General features: G+C 39.9%; 1 protein-coding gene across 7 annotated transcripts in view; it reads left to right on the top strand.

The window, feature by feature from the left end:
• itpr1b (inositol 1,4,5-trisphosphate receptor, type 1b) overlaps nt 1–23736 on the top strand; it is an 83365-nt gene that overhangs the window by 36391 nt on the left and 23238 nt on the right. For 3 of the 7 annotated variants that reach the window (XM_061042504.1, XM_061042503.1, XM_061042502.1), the window contains 10 exons: nt 6688–6817; nt 9243–9427; nt 15939–16122; nt 16434–16696; nt 17512–17712; nt 20634–20744; nt 21226–21321; nt 21395–21529; nt 21962–22069; nt 22535–22766. In XM_061042504.1, the coding sequence (XP_060898487.1) occupies nt 6688–6817; nt 9243–9427; nt 15939–16122; nt 16434–16696; nt 17512–17712; nt 20634–20744; nt 21226–21321; nt 21395–21529; nt 21962–22069; nt 22535–22766 (1645 nt within the window). Of the gene's footprint in view, nt 1–858; nt 895–5226; nt 5263–6160; nt 6209–6687; nt 6818–9242; nt 9428–15938; nt 16123–16433; nt 16697–17511; nt 17713–20633; nt 20745–21225; nt 21322–21394; nt 21530–21961; nt 22070–22534; nt 22767–23736 lie in introns of all 7 variants that reach the window. The other 4 variants (XM_061042499.1, XM_061042498.1, XM_061042501.1 and 1 more) reach the window with 2 other exon arrangements.

Here is a 23736-nt window from a genome sequence, read left to right as displayed (position 1 = left end):
TACATTTTAATACACAAAATTGAAGGCATTCTTTGAAATACAATGAAAAAGACAAGCACAAGAAGACCAAATCAAACATCATTTAAAGACATTATCATCACTAGTAAACCTATGTCTTTAACAACTTCCAAATAATAAATCTGCACCCAGTGTAAAAATTAAGAGCAATTCAATACTGGGAGGCAGAACAACACCCTTCACTGATCTTAAGCCTTGTTCACACTGGAAATACAAATCTGAAAAAAACCCTCAAGTCACCTGGATGAGCTGCATGTGACGACGCAAAAAGTGTTTCTCCTTCCAGTCCTCTAGTATTTGTTCTGCATAAGGTCCTAGTGAGCTGATGTGAGAACACAGCAGGACATAATCTGGAGAATAAATCTTGAGCAAGTAGAAGGGGTTGGGCACATTTATTCCCGACTTTATGCACGCGACAGTTGCGATCTCCGTGCACATAATAGATCTGCTGCATTATCTTTTCTGTTCGCAAGTTTGTTCTTCTTTTGTTGGTATTTTGATTCCGTCAATCTAAACAAATCATTGCTATATGAAGACAAATATTCTTAATCTAGCGTTGTGATGTGGACTTTGTTGCCTTGTCTCCTGCTGTGAGTTGCATGTGTGAACAACAGGATCACAGGGGCATTCCTCCTGAAATTCTCTTGACATGCAAATGTGAAAAACTTTTTTAACTATCATTATACCATATCATAAAGTCAAATTACTTAAACATATAAACCTTTCACTGTTTCCACTAACAAGTTTTAAAAAAAACCTCTACTTTTACACTCTGACCAGGCATTGACTAACAAATCAAGCTCTGCTAACTCTCTGCTCCCTATACCTTTTCTCTTGCAGCTGATTGCCTTTGATGATGAGATGGATGTGGCTGAGGTTGATAATTTTTTTTATTATTGAGATGTGCATCTTTGTTGTCTCCCACTAACAGCCTAGACATGCTTGTCCTGCAAGTAGACATTTCCCAGCATCCCATTCGCACCTCTGACAGCTGTGTCTGTAGCTCAGTTCATCCCTCCCTAATGTGTGCCTGTTTAAGAGTCTCTCCTCAGCTCATTGTGAAAATGTAGTGTAGCATGTGTAGCTCACATTATGCAAGGTGCTTGTCTGTTATGCCTGAATATAGTCATGTGCTAACTTTCTCTATAAGAATACAGTATTCAAGGACAAATATAAATCTTATTGATGAACTTAACTGATATAATCAGCATTCAACAGTCATTTGTTTAGTGAATAGTTTTTTAAGTGTGTTGTTTGTCCTTCTTAACATGCTATAATAGTCATAAACAGAAGGGTACACGTTTCCTGTGGCAGAATCTGTGTCCAGGTAAAACTGTTTATCTGAAATTATGTGGGACTTTCTGGCCTGAGAAAATTCCGTAGAGGGACTTCTTTTTTTGTTTAACCCCAACTATCACATATGATGTTCTTCGTAACTACCAGTTGGAAACCTTTCTATTTAAACTTAATTCTCCTGTCCCCAAAGAGAGACTTATACCTTCTAAATCACACCTTCCTATCTGTCACCATAGACATGTTTTGTAAAGGCAACTAGGTTCTTTTGATAATCATTTCTAAAATAATTATGGGAGTTGTTGTTTTTCTTAATTATATTTTGGTCACTTAATTTACATGCCTCATGGTCGCTTATGATAGATGGTGACGAGAGGGCATAGTCTTCTCAGCCCTTTGCCAACATTACAACAGCAGGTGTGAGTGTATATATAGAAGGGGATACTCCATATCTGATATTTCATAACACAGGGGCATGAGTATCTTGTAAAAATATTTGTGTGGCCATGATCTTTGGCCTTAAGGAAGTGGATGAAACAGGTTTCTTCTTTCTGTTTGTGATGAGTGGTCACAGGAATTATAGGTGTGACTACAGAGGAACCATATCTCACATGTCACTATGACTAATATCACGAGATGAGACCAATCCTACACAGATCTATTTAGAGTTTGTAAGGGAATTTTTTAAGGTCACATTTTGTTTATTCTTTGTCAATGTTTTTAAAGAACGAAGAATAAAGCTTCTAGATTGCATAATAGATTTTAAGCAATTTAAAAACCAGGAGCAAACTAGTTTTTTTTATAGTGCTCAAAGATCCTGAACAAGTATAGTCCATACTTCATACTTCCATCCATCTTGGAACTTGTTTTTATCTTGTCATCTTTTATTTAAGCTTTCAAAAAATGTTGCAAAATTCCAGCTACTTAGATTCTATCTCGAGTGATTAATCACAATGACAACTTCAGAATCACGTCTGCCGATGGGAACTATGTCATGTAACATTTTCAGTGTTAGAAAGTGGCCCTCTCACTGACTTTGATTTACAAAACTATTTTTAATGTTTGCATGATTTTTGCAGTTTCAATTGAAATAATTACCTTTCTTTAACGGTATGTACACATTTTCAGAGATGGATAATTTGTGATTACAGAAAAGCACTAAAGTTTGGAATACAAGGCGACACTTAATCTAGAGTTTGAGGAGTACAAGGGAAGCCAATATTGATGTTGAATGGAAATGGAGCAAATGTTTGCAAGGGTCATTCCAGAGTTGCGAGGAGGAAACAGGAACTGTGTTTGACTGTTATGTCTGTCCTTTTTTCACTCCTCCCTCACTCCTTATACATTCTTCTTGTTACTGTAGCAATGGAAATCCCCAACTTCTACAAAAACAGTGCTGTTCTCTGTGAGAACAGGACTTTGTTCCAGTGACTCCTCCCTTATGCATGAGAATGCACACATGCCTCACTCCTGCAGCACATGCTGTTTGTCACTCATTCATGCGCACACTCACATTTACAACAGCTTACAGTACTCTGACTGTTGGATGCATGTTTGTTCATAAGATTCAGATAGGAGACAGGCAGAGCAAAACCCCAACTTCCTCTCAGCAGCAGCAAGATAAACTGCCATGATAGCTGTTATGTAACCCCAGTATTTAGCCTGCTGCTGCTCTCTGACCCACACTGCACCTCCCTCCCTGCAGCTGTCAGTTTCACTGCTGTTTGACAGACCCAATCATACGTCTAGTTGTTGCATGCCCAGTCTGTGGTATTTTGTGTGTGTGTGTTTGTGAATGTGAGAATGTGCATCCAGGGAAAGTGATGAGAGAACAGAATAAAGCTCAGTGAGGCCCTCCCCCATTATTGGAGGTAATCGCACTCTTCCAGAAATAGAAACGTGATAAAATGTGAGCCAGGGGAAACAAGACATGACCAGAACTGCCTGCCTCATTGTCAGACCTGATCATGTCATTCACTCCCAAGTGTTTGTCTTTCCTTCACATGCATGTGAACTTCTTTGTTGGAGAGACCATGAGGGGGTTGAAGAGGTCATGTGGAGATGTTGTCTCTGTCTTACTCCAGTGATGTAATATGCTTTGCTGAGGCTGGTGCGGAGCAGTGAGCACGTAACCCATACATGTAGTTAGAGTTATATAAGGGTTTATTTCTCTGACAGTGTGGTGGTCTCTGTGTGTAGCACTTAGGGACTGTGACTTTCAAGCTCACGATATATATCTGTTGCAAGCCCCACACAGTTATACAGTCCAGTTGCCATTTGTGTGAATAGAGAGTTTACTGCTTCCTTTTTTGTTCATGTATTTCTGTGACCACTTCCCTATCCATATTTTTTTAATATTTTGTTTTTTCTCATTACTTTCACTTTCACAGCCATGCTTTGTCCTTCAACACTCACTGGTTTCCTGAAACTTTGCCAGTGTGCAACTCATTTAGCTGCCTCTCCCATCACTAACTATTCCAAACGGCCTCAGATAGACTCTGCTTGTCCTGGTTTATGCTTCCGCCTGCTACTGCAGACTGAGGCACTGGCCTGTTTTTTTCTTGATCAACAGGGGGCGGTGCAGACATTCTTCAGCAACATGCAGCACTGTCCCAGTTTCCTTAACTTAATGCTGCACGATTCTTGGGCTCCAGCCAGCTCTCAGAAAGCAGTTACATAAGAGCAAGCAATGTCTGTCTTTTTTTTTTTTTCACATTTTCTGGAATTTTAAACACTCAACTGATGTTTGACCTTCACTGGAAATCAACAGTAAAAGTTAACCAGGGATCTCTTTCAGGAGACACTAGCAGTAGTGCAACTACTACTACTACAGTGCAAGGCAGAACAAGTCAGAGAATATGGCCATGTGAAAATTGGGTTTTATTTCAGGTGCTTAGGGTGCACGTCAGTCAACATAACACCAGGTGCCAAATCTTGGAGGAACATCATATTTTTGTAACAAAAATCTAGAAAGAAATCATACTTCATAGTGTCGGTTTTTGCACAAATGTTCTGGTATTTGTCTGAAAATGTAAATGTGTAAGATATTATTACTTATTTTTTGCAGTATAAATAGTGGAACTGATTTTGAGAAATGTGGTGACAAGACATAGCGTGATGTTTGTTTTAATATGCCAGTGAACTTTAGTCAAAGTTAAAACATTTTGATGAAGTCAACCACATTGGCTATGGAGTTGCATAATAATGCATCACCATTTTTCTGTGGAACTCAATTTGCTGACGTAAAAGGGGCTTGATGTAGGGAAATTCCTGTCCAGTTGCACAATTAATCAGCATAAACCTCCATGAACAAGTTACAGAGGAACACAAATGCCCATTTAAGGTTGTTTGTTATTGCGTTTGTCACATTCACTTCCATACCTTCTGCATATATGCTGCAGCCCTTTTGCAGGAGGTGAGCAGTGAACCACAGAATACTAAACACACATTGCAGCCAAAGGTTTATAGTCTGCAGCCAAACTTGTAATGTCCGAAATACTCTTCTTGTAGTTTCTACTCTATTCCTTTGGTAGGTTATTGATGTTTATCAACCATGCAGTTTTATAAATGTAGCTTCATGAAATCATATTTAACACAAAATTAATATGTTGGAGGGAATTTTAAATAACCATGTTATGTCACAGAAGGCAACATGTTCTTGTCTTGGTCTCTTCTGTACCTGCCCCTTGGGGTCTTGTAAATGTATAATGTGCAGTTGTGCATGTGGCCTGCAGTCTAAGTAAGCAGTACAAAGTAAGATACATATAGATGCATCAGTAAATAGCAGCTTTCAGGGACATGAGGCGTGTTGGGTTGCACTTTTAGTGAGGGTGCTACTATTTGGAGGAAGAAGCAACATCACTTAATTTAACATCTTCTAACTTTGACTAACATCACCCTTTTATTTCCAATCAGCTGGCACCTCCACCTGAGCCTGAAGTCCCTGCTGAGGTGTGTTTAAGACCCATAATGCCTCGCCTCCCGCCCATATGTGTCACTGCTGATCAAAGATCATCTTTCATATACTAATTACACCCCATTACACTTTTGTTCAGTTTTGAACTCCTCTTAATCTAAATAGATAAGCGTCACAACCATCATTGTTGTATTTCATATTATAAAGGACTCCCTGTGCATTTTTGACCCTTTTAAGATCTTAAATAATGGTGCATATCAGCCGTTGTTTGTGCGCCTCCTCCGTCATTGATTTTTTAACAAAGTACAATTTCCTGACCTTCTTTAAGGGGGGAAGTGGGGTGAAGGGTTGTCATGGGTGAGGTGTTTTTCTGTGCCAGATTGGTGCTTACAGTGTGTGTCAGTAGCTTACGGGTACATTATGTATTATGTAACCCGGGCAGGGCTTTTTTTTCCTCATGGCTTGTGTTTCTCCCCCTCTGGCAGCTTGTCATTGTAAATAATTTGTGCTCCTTTACCACGTTGACTGTAATAAGGGATGCACCAAGAGGCAAAAAACTGGATATTTGAAGTTTACTATGTACAGTAGGATTCAGACTGTCATGAGTGTAGAGCTTTCTACAGGTTGAAGAAAAATATTGATACATAAAGTATTCAGCTTTTTGAATAAGCTCCATTATGAAATTTTACATAGCTATAAAGTGCCTTAAAAACTGTCCTTTTTGCATGAAGCCTTTGCATGATTTCTACTCACATCTTCCCTGACACAACCCCTTCCCTTTTAACTGCATGATCTCAATTGCACCCAGTTTTCTGCATGCTAGTGAAATAACTAATTTGCACTGTTAACCCCTAATTTATTTCCATTTTCTTTTCCAAATTTCCTTTCTCACTTTTTTTTTATCGCTTTCTGCTAACTTACCTCACCTTTAAGGAGCTTGATCCAAACCAGCCACAGAAACAACTGGATGATCAAAGGAGGGTAGGTACTGAGTTTGGTTTGCTGTGGCCTCGTCCAGACCAGCATCTTAGCGATGCTTGACAACTAACTGCTGTGATGCCCTCACAGTCCCTTTGCTTTCACGGCATGCTACTCACTTTCTACCCTATCAGTTTTACAATATGTAGCATGTGAGTCCAATCTACGGATGGTCTTAAATTTGGGTTCTCATCTCTTCTTTAACGGCCTGTGACATGTCAGGCCCAACGGGACTATGTAGGTGACTTTGGAACAATGATCCCCACCAATATGGAAAACACTGAATATGTTAAAACTCAAGAATTGAGACTCTCAAGAGTGAGGATTCCAGAGGATGAGTGTCAAAGAAGAAGATGTGTGATTGTGCTTAAATTAGATATTTTAAGTGTAGTCTAAAAACAATAAATATGTATTTTCATGTTTTTTCCCAAAGGGCTTAATTTTGTCCAGGCAACTTTACTAGCATCCATTTTCACTAACAGGGCGAAGCTCTGCGGCAGATCCTGGTCAATCGATACTATGGGAACATCAAACCTGGTCAGAGGAGAGAGAGCCTCACCCCCTTCAGCAATGGTCCACTTGCTTCTGGACCTCAGGGAAAATCTCCTACAGGTCTGTGTGTAACTAAACATCATCAGTGTCTATATTGTTATGCTCATTTTTTTTAATTATTACTTAAAATAGTTTATAGCTGCGAGCTGCATTAAAGCAGCTTGTAAAATATTTGGTTAATTATAAAAAAAGAATTACATGAAATCTTTCTCATGCCATTCAAACTTGATATTTATTTGAAAGAATGAACAATATCCTTCTCTTTAGTATTAATGATACACCAAAAGGAAACAAATGAAACCAAAGCTCAAAGCTCTGTACGATAGACAAACAATGGAATAAAATTGGAATACATGAAACATTTGCAAACATTTGGTCAAAATATTACATTTCAAAATGAATTCAATCAATTTATCCAAAAAGTGATTGGAGTTCATGTGATCTTGGAAAACATGTGGATAAATCAAACCCTTTTCAGGTTCCGATTCTTTGACAGCACTGTTAAGACGTTACGCTGTCGTTACGGCTTTTACTCACTCATTGCATCCGTAACAAAGTAATATTAGTGACACAGTGTTTGAATTCACATTGCATTACAGGGGTGAGTAAGCACAATACGTGGGAGCTTCACATACACACACACACACTGAGACGTGCACACACACACTAACAGACAGCATTGTTTCGCTTCACCAGCTCTGAGGTTCCGCATGGCCCGAGCGTTCCCACCAGAAAGCCTCTGTTACTAGTCAGATCAGGGCCGTAATGACTTTGCCCCACCATGCAACATCCGTGCATCACATATTGTAGGCGAGGCGTAAAATAGCTGAGGTATCCTGTCTTCAACTGGCCATCTATAAACGCCCATGCACAGGTTACAAAGACTTGCCATGATAACTGATGTAACGAACTATTTCCACTAAGTCACAGTAAAAACAAGAAAGCTTTCATATGGGTCTGTATCGCCCACCTGGACCACAGTATGTTCTTCTTTAGCAGTAAACTTAAGAGAATATGTGCATTTACTTCACAATTAAACATTAACAGAAGGTCAAGGATAGGTACATCAACAGTTACTATACACTCCCTTTTCTATCCATCAATCTCTCAGTTTTGGTCAATCAAGAATCAAATTCAACAATGGAATATGATTTTTTAAAACTGACATTTCATTTATTTATTCTAGAGACTTTGTGTTTCTGGTCACAGCTATGGCTCTTCCTCCATCTCTAATGGCTAACAAAGGAGATAAATATGATTTTATTCACAGCCATGGCCTTGTACTCATTTAAGCCCTTGGACCTCTGCTCTGCTGCTGAACATACTGCAGGCCGTGTTGTTGCCAGGCGACCAGAGAGCCAAGCTCTGTCTAGAATGGGATGTGTTGTTGATTCAGTGGCTCACCCAGCCAGAGATGGCTCTGATGGGTGCTGTTATCTCACCACTACTTCACTGACTCATTATAGTAGACAGCAGCAGCAGCAGCAGCAGCAGGACTTGAAGAACCTCCAAAGATTACAGACACTTCTGACTCTGTGGCTGAATGGATATACATGACAACCATAACTTATAACACGTATCAGAAAGTCCTGGACGTCCCATATCAGATTTTCTACAATTCACTTAGCAGACGCTTTTATCCAAATTTAAATATCTTGCTGTGTCTTTAAGAAATAAAGATTTTTTTTGTTAGTGATAATAAGATACTATGAATTTTGTAATGCTTGCAATGTAAATGTAAACATGTCTACCATTGATGACAAGCTTTGTCTAGAAGAATCAATGGAGGGGAGTTTGAGGCTTTTCTTTTTTTTATTGTGCAATAACAGTTTTTAACATTTTTATATTGCACTTTTAAAAAGATGCCACCAGTGGAAATTGAGATTAGTATTTATACATTTTTCACGTAGCTTAAAATGTCATTTTTAGTCCTTACAATGCTAGTTGAGTTAATTTTCCCAAAATCCCTCAATAATCAAGCCTGATAATCAGTCCAATTTAATTGTTTAAATTTTGTAATGTAAAACGCTTTAATCTAAGAGTTGTTGGTGTCAGTTTGCAACAAGTTATACAGCTGCATTTTTCTCATCTCATGTTGCCAGCTGCCAGGTTGGACAACTATTTCCCCATTTTGAATCCTGCCCCTTGGTTCAGGGTGATAACAACTCCTGAATATCGTTTGCCTCTGCTCTTTTCGTCTTGTACCTGAAATGTATTTTCTGTATTCGTGTTATTAGTTGGACAAATCTAACAATAAAACTATCACAGATTGTTCAAATGTGGCACCATAGGGTAAAATGTTCTGGATAAGATCTATCTTTCTAAAAAAAAAAAAAAAAAAAGCCTCTTACTTAATGGAAATAGTTAAAGACTTTATTTGAATTTAATTTCACTAGCATGTTATCTTCATAGACTGTATGAAGAGTATCTATTATGTAAACTGTCTGAAATCAGAAAACAACCATGTTAACTTGTGTGCCCATAGTGGTCAGCTCTGGGGTAGGAGGTCGAGGGGAGCTGAGTTTGGCGGAGGTTCAGTGTCACTTGGATAAAGAAGGTGCTTCTGATCTCGTCATTGACCTCATCATGAATGCTACCAGCGACCGGATCTTCCAGGAGAGCATACTGTTGGCCATTGCATTGCTGGAGGGTGGCAACACGGTCATACAGGTAAGTGGAAGTCACTGGGTTCATGCGGGCTTGGCACACACTGTGCACAGAGGGCTTGGTGGGAAGAGTAAATGAGGTACAACACTCACACGTCCAGCCTGTAATTAAATGGGACTAGTGAAACTATTCCCTTCACAGAAGCATGAGCAGAATCTCAACAAGGTGATGTTATCTTAGGGGTTTGAAGTTGTGGTGTGAATAACTCATGTTATTACCCTCCCCTGCCGTCAAAGTAGAAAAATGAAGTTACAGTGTACGACCTTACACTGGACAAGGAGAAATTCTTTATGAGCAAGAGTTCACAGTTGGCTGCAGACAGCTACCTGACATGTTTGAACTGATTGACATTTGGAGCTGTGAAAAAAGGAAAAGTGAGATTTGGGTTGCAAGCAGAGTACAGAGGGGAGTAAGAAAAGTAGAGGTCATATCTATGCAGCCAAACACACCATCACCTCCCCACAGCCAGCTAGGGGTTGCTAAGGCAACTCTTTGCAAACCTCCCAGGAAGGAGGTCGAGAAGGGACGTAGCTGCTGCATTATTTCAGCTTTGCTGGGTGGTGTGTGTTTCTGTGCTTGTGTATGCATGCATTTGTGTTTGCATGCTTGGACGACAATATGTGTATATGCATGTATTCTGGTTTTGTGTATGTGCGCTCTTGTGTATTGTCTCGCATATGCATAATATTATTGGCATAGTGTTGAATCTGGGATTCCAATTCAGGTGGTTTTATATGGAACAATTCTTGATTTACAACCTGATACTTCGATGAAAAAGTGAAGGGGTGCATCATAACACATGACTGAATAACTAGAAAGAAAGCTAGCTGATCAGTTTCTGACTAACAAGAAAAATCCAAAGAACATTTTGAGTATTGATTTTCTTAAATTTAACCACATCGATTTACCGATGGGAAAATCGATTGTTGTCCAAATTCTGTACAAGCTCTTGTAATGAAATAGACTGTGGATTGTCTCCGGGTGCTGGGGTACAAAGTATCTTTAAAATAATATATATATCATTTCATCTAGCCAATCAGAGATCAACTTAAAGGTAGCTCTAGCACGTGTATACTGTACTTCGCTTGCTCGATCCAGTTTCATCATTGATTAATGGTTAACAATCAAACCCCTCATATGAATCAACCTAGACCTAGTCAACCCACTAAGGCCTGACCTCCCAGAGTGTACACAAAAGCATTCACATGACTCCTGTTACATAAACTGCTGCTGCCCCTCTTCCTGGGTTAGTATTGCCCATCGCCATGGGCCTCCTGACATTCCAACCTGATTCTCATCTGGGTCATGTTTTCTCCTGTAAAGGGGTGGTAAAAGGCACAACGTCCCATAGGCCTCAGGTTATTCAAAAGATTGAACTTATTCTTTAGTGCTACCTGAGGAAAAGCCACTCCCTTTAGCCTCTCTACAACAGATTAGCTCATCTGATTTGTGGACTTGGCTTTCTTTTCATGTGCTAAGTAACCTTTATATATTATATGAAGTAAAAGAGATACATTGATAACAGAGAATCTACAGCTAATGTCTCAATTTCTACACTTAATTCAGTGGTGAAAAAGGCAGTTTTCCCTCTTTTTGTTTTCTGGTAGAAAAGAACCCTAAAGAAAGATAACCTAATACGCAAATCAATTTCTCTGCTAAAAACGGGATAAAAGACAAATAAAGAAGCTACTTGTTTACAGAATTTAAGTAAGTTCTCCTTCTATGGCAAAGTACATGGACAAGTGAGCTCTGTTGGAGGATCATGCATGGGCCAGAGTGAATTCACTACTTATCAGCAGATGCACCACATTTCCCTGTCTTACATAACCGTACGTTGCCTGCCCCTTTTCAGAACAGAAGGGTTTCTGTTGTCTAAATGAAAAGCAGGACAAAAACATGACCACAGATTTTCCAAGCTGTTTGTTTGTTGTGGGGTAATCCAGGGTTGCAGCCTAGACAACAACACTTTTTTGGGGGAAAACAAGTATAATGTTTTGAGGAGCTGTTCGTGGATCCTGACTGAATAAAGTGCCCCAGTGCTCTGTGCTAGGTGGACTTGAGGGACATGGCCGATGTGTTAGCAAAAAGAAATGGGTCGGGACATATTTCAACTGGATATTAAATTATTAATAGTGAAGCTCATTTAAAAGGTCACCACTGCTCCCTCCCTAGAGTTGTTTATCTGCCCCGTGCTGTTGAGATGTGCTGGCTTGACCATAGCACAGAACAATAGCAGAGGCTATAGGTATCCCCTATGAAATAATGCACTCAGTACAGAATCATTTTAAAACACCACTACTCGCTGCATTTGCACTGTAAGGACACGGGAAGCATGTTTTAAAACTCTTAATGAAACCTTTTTTAGCCCCTATCAAGTAATGCTACCTGTACTGCATTGGTAGGACATCTGGATGGGTAGCACTATTCAATAGAACACCGGCCAAAAGATCTCACCATTACGTCTTACTGTGCATAACAGTTAAAGATGATCAAAGACTTGTCTTTCCTTTTATTAAGCCCCAATAATGATATTTGTTTGGTTGATTCGTAACTTTCTTAGACTGTATGTCCCAAACATGTTGTTCATTTCTTAAATTACTTAAAATTGTTCTTTATTAAATATCAAGTATGATTAGTATTACAGTAGCTTGGCTGAAAACAGTTGATAAGTTGACAGGCCACAAATAGCATTTCAGAAACTGGCACATGGACCTGACATGCCCACCATAGAGTCATGAGAGCCTGTGTTAGCCGTAATGGCTATTTTTGATAGATTCTGCCATATGACACTCTAGTTCTTGGGGGCGGCAGTAGCTCAGTCTGTAGGGACTTGTGTTGGGAACCGGAGGGTTGCCGGTTCAAGTTCCAGTACGGACCAAAATACGGAAGTTGTCCTCTCGAGCACCGCCGAGGTGCCCTTGAGCAAGGCACTGAACGCCCAATCGCCTTGGTGCGCTCCCTGCGTAGCAGTGTGCAGCAGCCCCACTCTGACATCTCTCCGAGTGGAGAGATGTCAACAACAGAGTGTGAACCAAATTTCCCTCGGGGATTAATTTACCCACATCATTTTCTATAAATAATCTCAGCCTGCCTAAATTTGAATGACAATGATAACTTATTCTGCCAAACCCTTCAGGTATTTCATCGTTAAATAGCAATAAACAACTAGTGAATTACACTACACCTTTGCAAACTCATCCGTAAACCCCATCAGCACATGCACAATCACACGGACACACTCCTAGATATACTTAAAAGGCCAGAAAGCACATTCCAAAAACAGCTTGTAGAGAAAGTGTGTATGTATGCATGTGTATTATGTAAGAAAAGAAGTTCAGAAGCTCTGCTCCACAGCCCACCATCCAGCTACTCAACGCTGTCTTCATGGCCTCCTATCCGTAACTGTCACAGGAGCAAACAGGTGCCACCACTCTTACTCAACAGGCTTGTTGTGGCACGCTGCTACCCTCAGCCCCTTCCAAACATGATTTACTCCCTCCAACTCTGCTCAGCTCATGTTCACTTCACAGCCACCTCTTGGAAAGCTTTAAAAAGTCTCTGCAAAGTGAGTTTCCAGGCATCAGTGTCATCAACATACCATCTCTCTTTTAACTACAAACTGGGCTGAGGATTTTAATCACGTTTATAGTTGTAGTGTGGTGCATACTTTACTTTAATCTTGCCCTGTGCAGCTCTTTCATCAGATGATTGCATCAGTTTGTTTTGTTGCACTGCAAACATTTAAGACCTAGCTTTGCTGGTTGTCTTCCCAGAGTCTGAGAACCCAACTCATGTGTTTTTCCTTTTTAATTTTAACCTCCTAGCTGGGATTTTAGCTGTATCTTCAGAGAGCGGATCTCTGTGGTGCCCGTCAGACACTGGGCGTTGAAGAGTAAGCCTCTGAGGCTCTCCAATGAGCACAGAGATAGCGTTGTCACTCACCAAGGTGTCAGGCTGAAGAGGCGGGAGGGGGATAAAAAAGAGCTGGTGGTTTAAACAGGCTCTTACATAACTGGCCCATGTTGGCAGCTGACAGGGAATATACAGAAAAGTAAAAGCGTAGAATAATGAGAAAGGAGGCCCAGCTGTGCCACCATGCTGAATCTGTAGAGAAGGAGAATTAATCATGAGTCAACCTTAACCTGCTGCACTGAACATGACTGACAGCTGCAGGATCAACACAGCTCCCAGGGGGCTTAGTGCTTCTGTAGTGCTACACGCAGAGGGCTAAGCTGCCTCCGGAGGGAAAGCTTCGGCTGAGTGGCTGACTGACCATTTGCTTTTAAAGAGTGACTCAGCATTCATTGTTGAGAATTAGGGGCTTAATCTGGTACATATTTTTTTTTAAATGGTTGATTTCTTAACCTGTTTAATCTGTAGTTAATCTTTCATCAGATGTGCTATCAAAAGGGACAACAAGCACAAAAATCAAATTGCATCAGTTAACTGCTGAAGTCTAGTATGGACCTTGAGCTGTACTCTTAGCTGCTGGCTATTGAACAATTTTTTTTTTGTGTACTTGGCTCAGATCTGAGATGAATGCAATTAGAGAAATAAAGGACTAAATTACCTTAACAGTTGTTCTCAAGCTTAATGAACACATCAACAAGTCAATCATACAGCTGGTTGCATAACTATATTGATGCTCCTACAGTATAAAGTGCTTACCATGCTTATTCAAATGTTGTGTAACCTACCTACTCTAAAGATAAAAACTTGTGTTCTATAAAATCCTTTAAACAATTGTGTGATCCTAAAACAGAGTGACTATCTGAAAATGCATTTGATGCTAGTTATTAATTTTAGAAAGTTTGACAGAGCAGAACCAAACAGAGGTTTTTAAGCTTTTGTCTACTGCATATTCCAGAGATAAGTGTTGACAATTTAAATCCATTTGTATCGGTGAAGAAATTGAGTTTTTATGGTCATAGCCATGAGTTCTGTTTAATGTGGTAATCTTGTAAAGCTGCTATTCTCAAGCTGTTGTCTCTGTTTGCAGAAGTCCGTCAGCTTGCATAAGTTTTCTGTTCACTGTTAATCAGATCACAATCAATGTATTACCCTGTCTTGTCAACAACATGATGATAACATCTTGGAAAAACAAGCAAGAAGAGCTGTTGCATAAAAGAGAGAATGAAAACAACTTTGGTTATCTAAATGCATTCAGTGTTCTGTGTCCCTTAGGACTTGAGTCAGGTGACACTGCAAAGATTATCTCTAAATAAGTTTCTTCTTTTCAAGATTTTCCAAGCAGATAATGTCCTGTCAGTCCCCTGCACAGTAATCGCATGCTATTTCTTTATTTGCATGTCTTTCCCGTCATTCAGAAACTCATGAGTTGGACTGAACCTGAAAGAAGTTATATAACAGGATTTCAAAACCGCCCTCGAATGAATCAATGTGTTAAGTCCTGCTTGCATCAAACCATTCTACCTTTTTACCACTTTTGGACCCTCCCTCTCACACCACACGCTCACTTCGTGCCGCTCTGGCACTGAAAAGTAGGGCAGGGTTTTCCTCTCTCCCTCTTCCTCTCTCCAATGCTCACCCTCTGTGGACTGATGTAACAGTGTTAGAGCTGAGGCGCCGTGTGCCCTCACTGTAACCACTCAGCTGATTACAGGTCTTATGTAAGGAGGGATTGTCGAGAGAAAATGGGACAGAACATATGAGCTTGTTGCAGAAAAACAACAGCCCTATGCATACAGTACAAGCCTTTTTAACAAGACAGCCTTTTTGTAGCCGAGCTACAGGTAGTGCATTCTGTTTCTCACCTCGTCCTCACAAACCTTTTCCTCATACACCATAAAGTTTTGTTTTTGCATTGTACAGTAGACAGACTCATAAAAGCAAACACGTTTGGTCGATTGCAATTCAAGTGAGGCCAGTTATGTTTGTAAATGTGATGTAATGACTCACCTTTGTTTGCATTGTTGCACATGCACACTGGTGGTAGTGCATGTACTGTAGTGTGTCCTCTGCAGTGTGTTGTTATGTCTGTACGAGTGAATGTGTTTGACTTGTTTTTGGCTGCAAGATCACCCTCAATTTGGACTCAGTTTTCGCTCTTGTTTGCTTATTTGTATGTGTTAACACAGTGCATAGTCCTCAGGGTGCCAAAACCAGGGTTCAGAGAGCAGATGGTGTAAAATCAGGTGAGCATAGAGCAGCATGTTTTCCTGTCACTGAAAGGAGTCTTATGTAACTGCTTCTAACAGCGCCCCTGGCTCTCAGCACTGCAAGCATAAGACAATGATAAAAAGAAAGGATAAGACGGTACTAATAAAAATGTCCTTTGCCCTTCAAGTTTTAAGAGAGCTTATTTTCTGGTCAAGGTGAATTTTGAAGAGAAATCATTCTGAAATACATTAGTTCATACTTCATAGTAACAGGAAGACACCAGAAAACGATGCGTCAACTGATCTTTTGAAGGACAGAAGTGCAAAGACACACTTCAATGTTCCAAGAAAGTGCAAACTCCATCAATTTTCCATTCTTTCTCATTTTTCTCCAGAAATCCTTCTTCCATCGCTTAACGGGGGACAACAAGTCTGAAAAATTCTTCAAGGTCTTTTATGAGCGTATGAAACTGGCTCAGCAGGAAATCAAAGCCACTGTGTCGGTTAATACGAGCGACCTGGGCAGCAAGAAGAAGGATGAGGAGCCTCTGGACAAAGACCTGCCAGCACGCAAGAAAGGTGAGAGGTCGAGAGTTGAGGTCACCAACAGGAGTTATAACATTATAAATATACCTTGATTGTCTTGTGTGAAAATTACATTTAGTCTCCAAGAATGCCACATTTTATATTTAGTTTATCGTGTTTGTTACAGTATCTGTAGGTTTTGATTTGTTTTTGTTTTTAAGAGTTATGAAGTCTTATATTTCTTAAATTAAGACAGGATAATATTAAGGATAATATTTTCCTTAAAATGATGAATACATATGAATGATGACACTAATCAGTTTTATTTGTGAGTCTAACTGTCTGTCTCTTATACCTGTGGTTAGTCAAAGATGTGCCGGTGGTGGCAGTGGTGACGGAAGAAGTGAAGGAGCAGCTAGTGGAGGCCTCTGCTGTCACCAAGAAGGCCTTCACCACCTACCGCCGCGAGGTCGAAGCCGAAGAGCATCAAGCAGCCGCTGAAGGAACTCCAGTACCGACCGCTGATAAAGGCCAAGAGGAAGGCGAGATGAGCGTCATCATCACCATCATGCAGCCCATCCTACGCCTGATGCAGTTGCTCTGTGAGAACCACAACAGAGATCTGCAGGTCAGCCATTCCACCAACTTGTTGTCTCTTTAAGGTGTTGTTTTTCTTAACCCCCCCCTCCCCCCCCCCTCCCCACCGCTCTCCCACCGCCTTGACATGCTGACATTTCATGACCTGTGTTCTGAATTACTATCACCACATTTAGTTATACAGAAACGAAACAGGGTAGGAAATAGGCAACATTTGCAGAACTTCCTGATGCAGCCGTTTCTATATCTGTTGTGTCTTGGTCTGGTTTCACTATGAGGAGTGTGTTGGCGTTTAGTAATGGGTTGCCACAGTAGCACAGACAGATAACTTCCTTTTTGCACTGATTCTGTTTACACCATAAACCAGGGCCAGCCTTCATTAAATGGTAGTTGCCTCTGTGCTGAATCACTCAGTCTCATCCATTTTGACCCAGCGTAGGTGCAAGGTATTGATTAAATGCTGGCCTGGCATCACAGATGATCAATTCTTTGAGATGGTGCTGTTCCGACGTAAAGTAATTTCCTGGCTGATCTTGAACAAAAAAGAAGCAGAATGAGGCCTTTAACTCTGACCTTATTCATTTCTCAACTCAAAGAAGGAAAGTAAAAGCAGGGAAAAGAGGTTTTCGACTTCCTGTGTAGAAGCCTCGAGGAATCCTCTGGTACATGTTGACCCTCAGCCTTACAGACCAGGACAAATAAGCTTGCTTTAACCCTTCAAGACCTTAGCTAAACATCAAGCTTGGCACTTATGTCACAATAACTAGTAGCTGAAAGATGTATTGGTGCTGAAAACAGAGAGCCATGCCTTCAGTTAACATGTGTTTTATCTTCATCCATCTCCAGAACTTTCTGCGCAATCAGAATAACAAGAACAACTATAATCTGGTGTGTGAGACACTTCAGTTCCTGGACTGTATCTGTGGCAGCACCACAGGGGGACTGGGTCTGCTGGGTCTCTACATCAATGAGAAGAACGTCGGGCTCATCAACCAGACTGTGGAGAGCCTGACTGAGTACTGCCAAGGTCCTTGTCATGAGAACCAGGTGATACATGTGCACACACAGAATGAGTGTGAAAGCTCCCGATCAAGAATTTGTTTGACAGAGTGCTTAAAATCTGCATTTTCCTTTTCCTTTCCTTTTAACTTCATGGATGGATCTTCATTTTTTATTTTATTTTATTCAATTCCTGTCTTCCTTAGTTTAAGTGAGAGTGACCTTTTCTTTTCAAAAATCATATTTTTGGCTTTTTTTGACTGTTATTTAATGACAAGTGTGTCTCTATTCATGTGGAGGTTTTAGTCGCACTATGAGAGCTATGCAGTTGCTTGTCTTTTTTCAACAGTGTCACACCACCAGCACACTCTGGGCATTTTGCCTCTGTTTGTTCTTTGGTATGGATTAGCAGTGCTTGTTCTTCTCAAATGCTGGTGGCATCCTCTGTTCCAGCTGCTGTGGGGTCATTTCTTGGCAAGTGTAAAACGTACATGACTAACAATTAACTGGCAAAATGCAATCACTGTTTGAACTGATTTTCAGTTCCCCCAAACATTGCTAGAAGAGGAGTGCTACACTAAACAAATCCTTGACTCAGGCCCCTGTTCAAAGACATAGGCAGACATGCTGGAGTTACTGTGCTTTGTTTTAATGGTGTTAATGTACGTCACTTTGGAGAAAGTGAATTGTAGAATTATTATCTTTAAATAAAGATCCTGCAGAAATGCTTATTTAACCAGGAAGAACCCCATTGTGATTAAGAATCTCCTTTACAAAAGTGTGCGGAGGCCCTGTTTCAGAGAGCAAGTTTTGTGCAAACGCTGAGTCAGTTAACCCTGAAATGAGGGAAACTCTGGGTTTTCCGTTTCAGAAGGGGAGGTCACTCAAAACCAGAGAGAGAGGTAACTTTACCTCTGAGTCAGTTACTATGGTAACTGAGTGTGTGAACCTAACCTGGTCGGAAGCAGGTTTTCTTCAGTGAACCCCGAGTTTCTCTAAGTCTCCGCCCTCTTTCAGAGCCAGAAACGCCGTTTCATTTCCTCATTCTTTCATTCAGTCCGTATCACACGCGTTTTAGTGAAGATTCACCGTTTGTCTGAATAAAAATCCAGGTTGTTTTAATATGATATGTTAGGTAGGCAATGCTACAGTGAATAGAACTAACTATTATGTCGAACATGGCATGTCTTTTAGTCTAGGAGCCTCGAGACAAAGGGGCTGCATTACTGAGGGAGATGTCCATTTAATTAGAGCTTATTAATAAACTAAACAGGATAAAGGTGAGTGGACATTTAGCCTATGTGTGTGAATACAGCATTATGTTGGGGATAAAGTTAATGCACATTCAAATTGACTCTGAATGAATTTTACTTTGTGAAATATATGAGCCTATTTTGTTCTTATATTTCATTTTGAGCTGTTTTAAGTTTGCTTTTCTTCTGCTGGATTGCATCTTAATGAAAATACATTTCCACCAGTTTTGACCTGCAATATTATAATTCTGATTAAATATTAAATTAATAGACTTGCTGACATAAGCTGTTTTCTCCTACACCACTTTTCTGTCCTTTGCCGCTGCGCTGCAACAGTGTTACTATGTTTTCCTTCTTAAAAACCTGTTCATATTCGCCGTAGCCTGTAGCCACATTAAGATATTGATATATATTTTGAGATGGTTAATGTACAAGGAACTCCTTTTTTCACCTGTTGCCATGGTGAATCGTAGAATCGGGGCTCCATTAATGTTGGCTTTTTATTGTTGTGGTGCACGCGCTGAACACCGACTGAGCCTACTCAGAGTTGATTTAACAAACTCAAATCAGCTGACCTGGAACCGAAAACTCAGAGTTTCCCACCTGTGGGTAAATCAACTCAGAGCTCAGGGATAGACTGAAGGTTTGTTGAACCTTCTTTCAGAAACAGGCCCCTGGCCAAGCAAGCATAGGAGCCTGACTTTGAAGCAGCTCTGTTACCACCTCTGCTACCAGATAAATAAAGACAATGCCCACCTTCCCACCCCTTCTGCCTCAGAGCCTTTTAAACAGAATGGTGAGGCAAAATAACACCTTAACATTCTTGCTATGAACTTGTAAAATGGGCTGTTGATAAATGGTATCAATATATTGGCTTGAAACTATTTGGCTGCTAAAACCTATTCTTAATTCTTGGGATGTGGGACACAGTTTACCAAACGTGAAGTGTAATTTGTGATTGCGATAGTCATGTAGTATGGCCAAAACAATGACCTGGTGCGTCAGCATATGAGCATGTGAGGACGATTGATCAGTACAGGGCACAGCTGAAGAAAAATTATCAGTTTATTAAATGTTGTTATTTTTTTCAACATGATATTCATATCTGGAAAGCTGTCTTAAATCCTGTAAGTGAGACACCAGATTTGTTTGACTGCCAGTTATAATTTCTCTGAATAATTGACTACTGTACAGATTGCATGAATACACGTCTAGGGCTGGGCGATATGACTAAAATGGAGGAAAAAAAGGATATAAAAGGTTCAGTAGACATCGATTATTATCACGGTAAATGTCAAATCATTATTTCTTTCAAATTTGAAGGCAGATTTTTTGTTTCTAAATGAAAGTTGAAGAAACCAAATGTTAATTGTGGTTTAATTTTTCCTTTATTGTCAAAACATGACAAACTATACTTGAACAGAGGAACTGTTCACAAACAGAAGCACGGTGCCAGTACTGGAAATGGCTGAGAAAAATTATATTGCTATAATTATCGTTGTGGTTCTATCACCCAGGCCTATAGGTCAATACTACATATTATTGTTACTTCTACAAATATTTTTTCACAGAAAATGTCAAGAAAACATAAGTTGCATCAGAAAACATGAAATATTATAGTACAATCCACGCTTATGTTGTTACTGCTTAAAACAAGAAAGCTTCCTGTCCTCCAATGTATGCTCTAGTTTACTCTAATCCAATCTGTTTCTTCAGAACTGCATTGCCACTCATGAATGCAATGGCATTGACATCATAATCGCTCTAATCCTCAATGACATCAACCCCCTTGGCAAGAAGAGGATGGATCTGGTGCTGGAACTCAAAGTGAGTAATGATTGGTTTGTTCATTGGGGTCTAGAGAGGAAACAACACTTCAAAACACTTGTAGTTGCCGTTACATAAAAATCCTATTAGTCTTTTGCAGCTTAATGTTTTGTTGTAGTTATTGTGGTAAACCATTCCAATGAAGACAACCCTTTAAAAATGATATAGTCTAAAATTTAGACTTTTAATATGTAAACATCAAATAGAAAATTGAAAGCAAGTTATATAATAAATACTATCATGGCAAAGGTAGAATGTTGTCGTCAACTTCTGACAAGATCTATTGTTAACAATGCATTCAAGAACTGCAACCGCGTCCAGTTGCCTCGGGATAAAATTTCAAGTTACCATGACTTGATTGACTTTGGATCGTCCCACATATAAACAGATCCCGGAGTTTATGAAGTTGAACTTCAAGTAGGAACATGAAACCTGAGTTAATTATATTTGTGCTTTTATCTCTGCTCTCATGTTTTTGTAGAATAATGCCTCCAAGCTTCTTCTTGCAATCATGGAAAGTCGCCATGACAGTGAAAATGCTGAGAGGATACTGTATAATATGAGGCCTAAAGAGCTGGTGCGTAACACACCTTTCAAATCATTACACAGACTTCAGTAGATGTTATCTGATGTTTCACATTGTTTTGCAGGTGGAAGTGATCAAAAAGGCCTACATGCAGGGGGAGATAGAGGTGGAGGAGCCCCAGGAGGATGAGGATGGAGAGGAGGAACACGCTGCATCTCCACGGAATGTTGGTCATAATATCTACATCTTGGCCCATCAAGTAAGCCCCCAACTATCTATGACATCAGCGTTGAGGCAGCCACACCCTTAAACAATGCTGTAGCAAATGCACAGCCACACAATGTAGTTAAAAGCTGAACATTTTCAATGACTTATTGTTGCTGCATGTGATTTCCTGAAGACATGTGATACCTGCTATTCTGTTTTCACCTCCTCTTTTTCAGCCCTCAGGCTGTGTGTTGCTCAACCACGATTGAGGTTAACAACAATAGTAACAGTTATGCAACACAAATTGTCGATCTTAATGCTGCAGTCTTGTAATTGAAAAGAAAGAACAAATAGCATGTGCTCTACCCAACTTTTTATGTGTGTAATAATATTGCAAATATTTTTGCTGATAATAGAAACTGTGTTTTTCATGATCTTTTTTTATTGAATTGTTATCATGAGATGAGTTCTGTTGTAATTTCAGTTAGCCCGCCACAACAAGGAACTGCAGGCTATGTTAAAGCCCGGGGGCACCTATGGAGAGGGTGATGAGGCTCTTGAGTTCTATGCTAAACACACAGCTCAGATTGAGGTAAGTTGTTCGAACCAATAACTAACTATTAGGCGCCATTTCTGATCTGCTGTTGTTGTTTTTGTATGTTTTTTTTTTGTTAGGTTTTCCCAACGATGTCTGGAAACTATCTGACATCTATCATAAGACATGATTTGGCATCGCATTTTGCTTGATGCATGTGATTGTGTTTTTCTTGGCCTGCTTTTGAGTCTTGTGCTTCTGAATAGAATGACAAGCCCCCTTTGGCATGTTTGCACGGTTTTCCTGTGTGCACTCGACAAGAAGAAGTAATGCAGATTGTTGAAAGCATTCTGACAAAAGTTGTTGGTTCAGTTTATCAGCTTCTTAAGAAAACAACCATTCTATTTGTATTCATAAGTACTTTGTGTGAATGACTTGTCTGTAACACTTGCAGAGTAAAGCTTTATTTGCCACATTGAGCGAATGGACGTAATTGATGGCTGCTTCTGTTAATATGTCCAGATCGTACGGCTGGATCGCACTATGGAACAAATTGTCTTTCCCGTGCCCAACATCTGTGAGTTTCTCACCCAAGAATCCAAGCTGCGTGTTTACTACACTACAGAGCGAGATGAGCAAGGCAGTAAGATCAATGACTTCTTCCTGCGCTCTGAGGACCTTTTCAATGAAATGAACTGGCAGAAGAAGCTGCGAGGTACCCAGGAGGCTACTGGTAACACCAACACAGTTCCCTGTGCGTCTTTCTCGTAACTCTTTATCTTTTAGTTCCTGGTCTACATGTTTTCCCCTTGCATTCCTCCAGGCCACTGATGATCGCCCTGATTTAGAATTACATACTAAAGCATCTTTGGCAGCTATGCTTAATAAATGTTAATTAAAATAACATCTTTTGTGAGAAAGAACTGTGACAAAAATGACCCTAAACATCATTTTGTCAACTGGAGAGCTCTTGAATAACACACTTTTGGAGTGATCAGAAGACATTATATGCAATTCAATAAAGGTGAAAAGGCCTCTGCTACAAAACAAGTGAATATTATTATCATCATTATTATTACTGTATAGTATGTTTATAATACTTAAAGCAATGTACAACAGGCTGGGTTAAAAAAAAACATGCAACAGGAAGACCAACAATAGTCAAATTGTGCTTGGCACATTATTAGACAATGAACTGTAAGGGGATCATCCACTCTTTCAGGAAATTAAAAAAAAGTTATATCTGAGTAATGATCAGAAAAATTTCTGACGTCACGTTTGATTTGTATGACTATTGTTCTCGCCTGCTACTTTGCTGGGTGATGTAGGCAAAACAATGTACAGGTCATCAAATAATTCCCCCTAAAGTTTCATTTCAAATGCATCATTTAGCCAGCCTTAATTAGATCTCCAGTGTTTCCCCTACCACTATATTGTCCCCATCCCCCCAACGCTGTAAACCTAGGGGAAACACTGATCTCTCTTCTTAACTATTGTTTTTTAATTCTGTAAATGGCTTCTGTTGATGCCATTTTTGCCTTCTTGGCCAGAAAAATGCTAATCTATCTTTAATGGTCATACATATCTTCAAACTGGCTCAATAATACATGTGTTATTTCTGACCAATAAACACATCAATCAAATACCTTTTATAGCATAATGATTTCAACACCCAGTAATGTTGTAGGTTCAATGATGGAAAGGGGCAGCACTTATCTCCCCTA

Source organism: Labrus mixtus, chromosome 7 (genome assembly GCF_963584025.1).
Source record: "Labrus mixtus chromosome 7, fLabMix1.1, whole genome shotgun sequence".
Lineage (NCBI taxonomy): Eukaryota > Metazoa > Chordata > Actinopteri > Labriformes > Labridae > Labrus > Labrus mixtus.
Note: the sequence above shows the minus strand (reverse complement) of the source record. Positions and strands in the feature narration are given on the sequence as shown.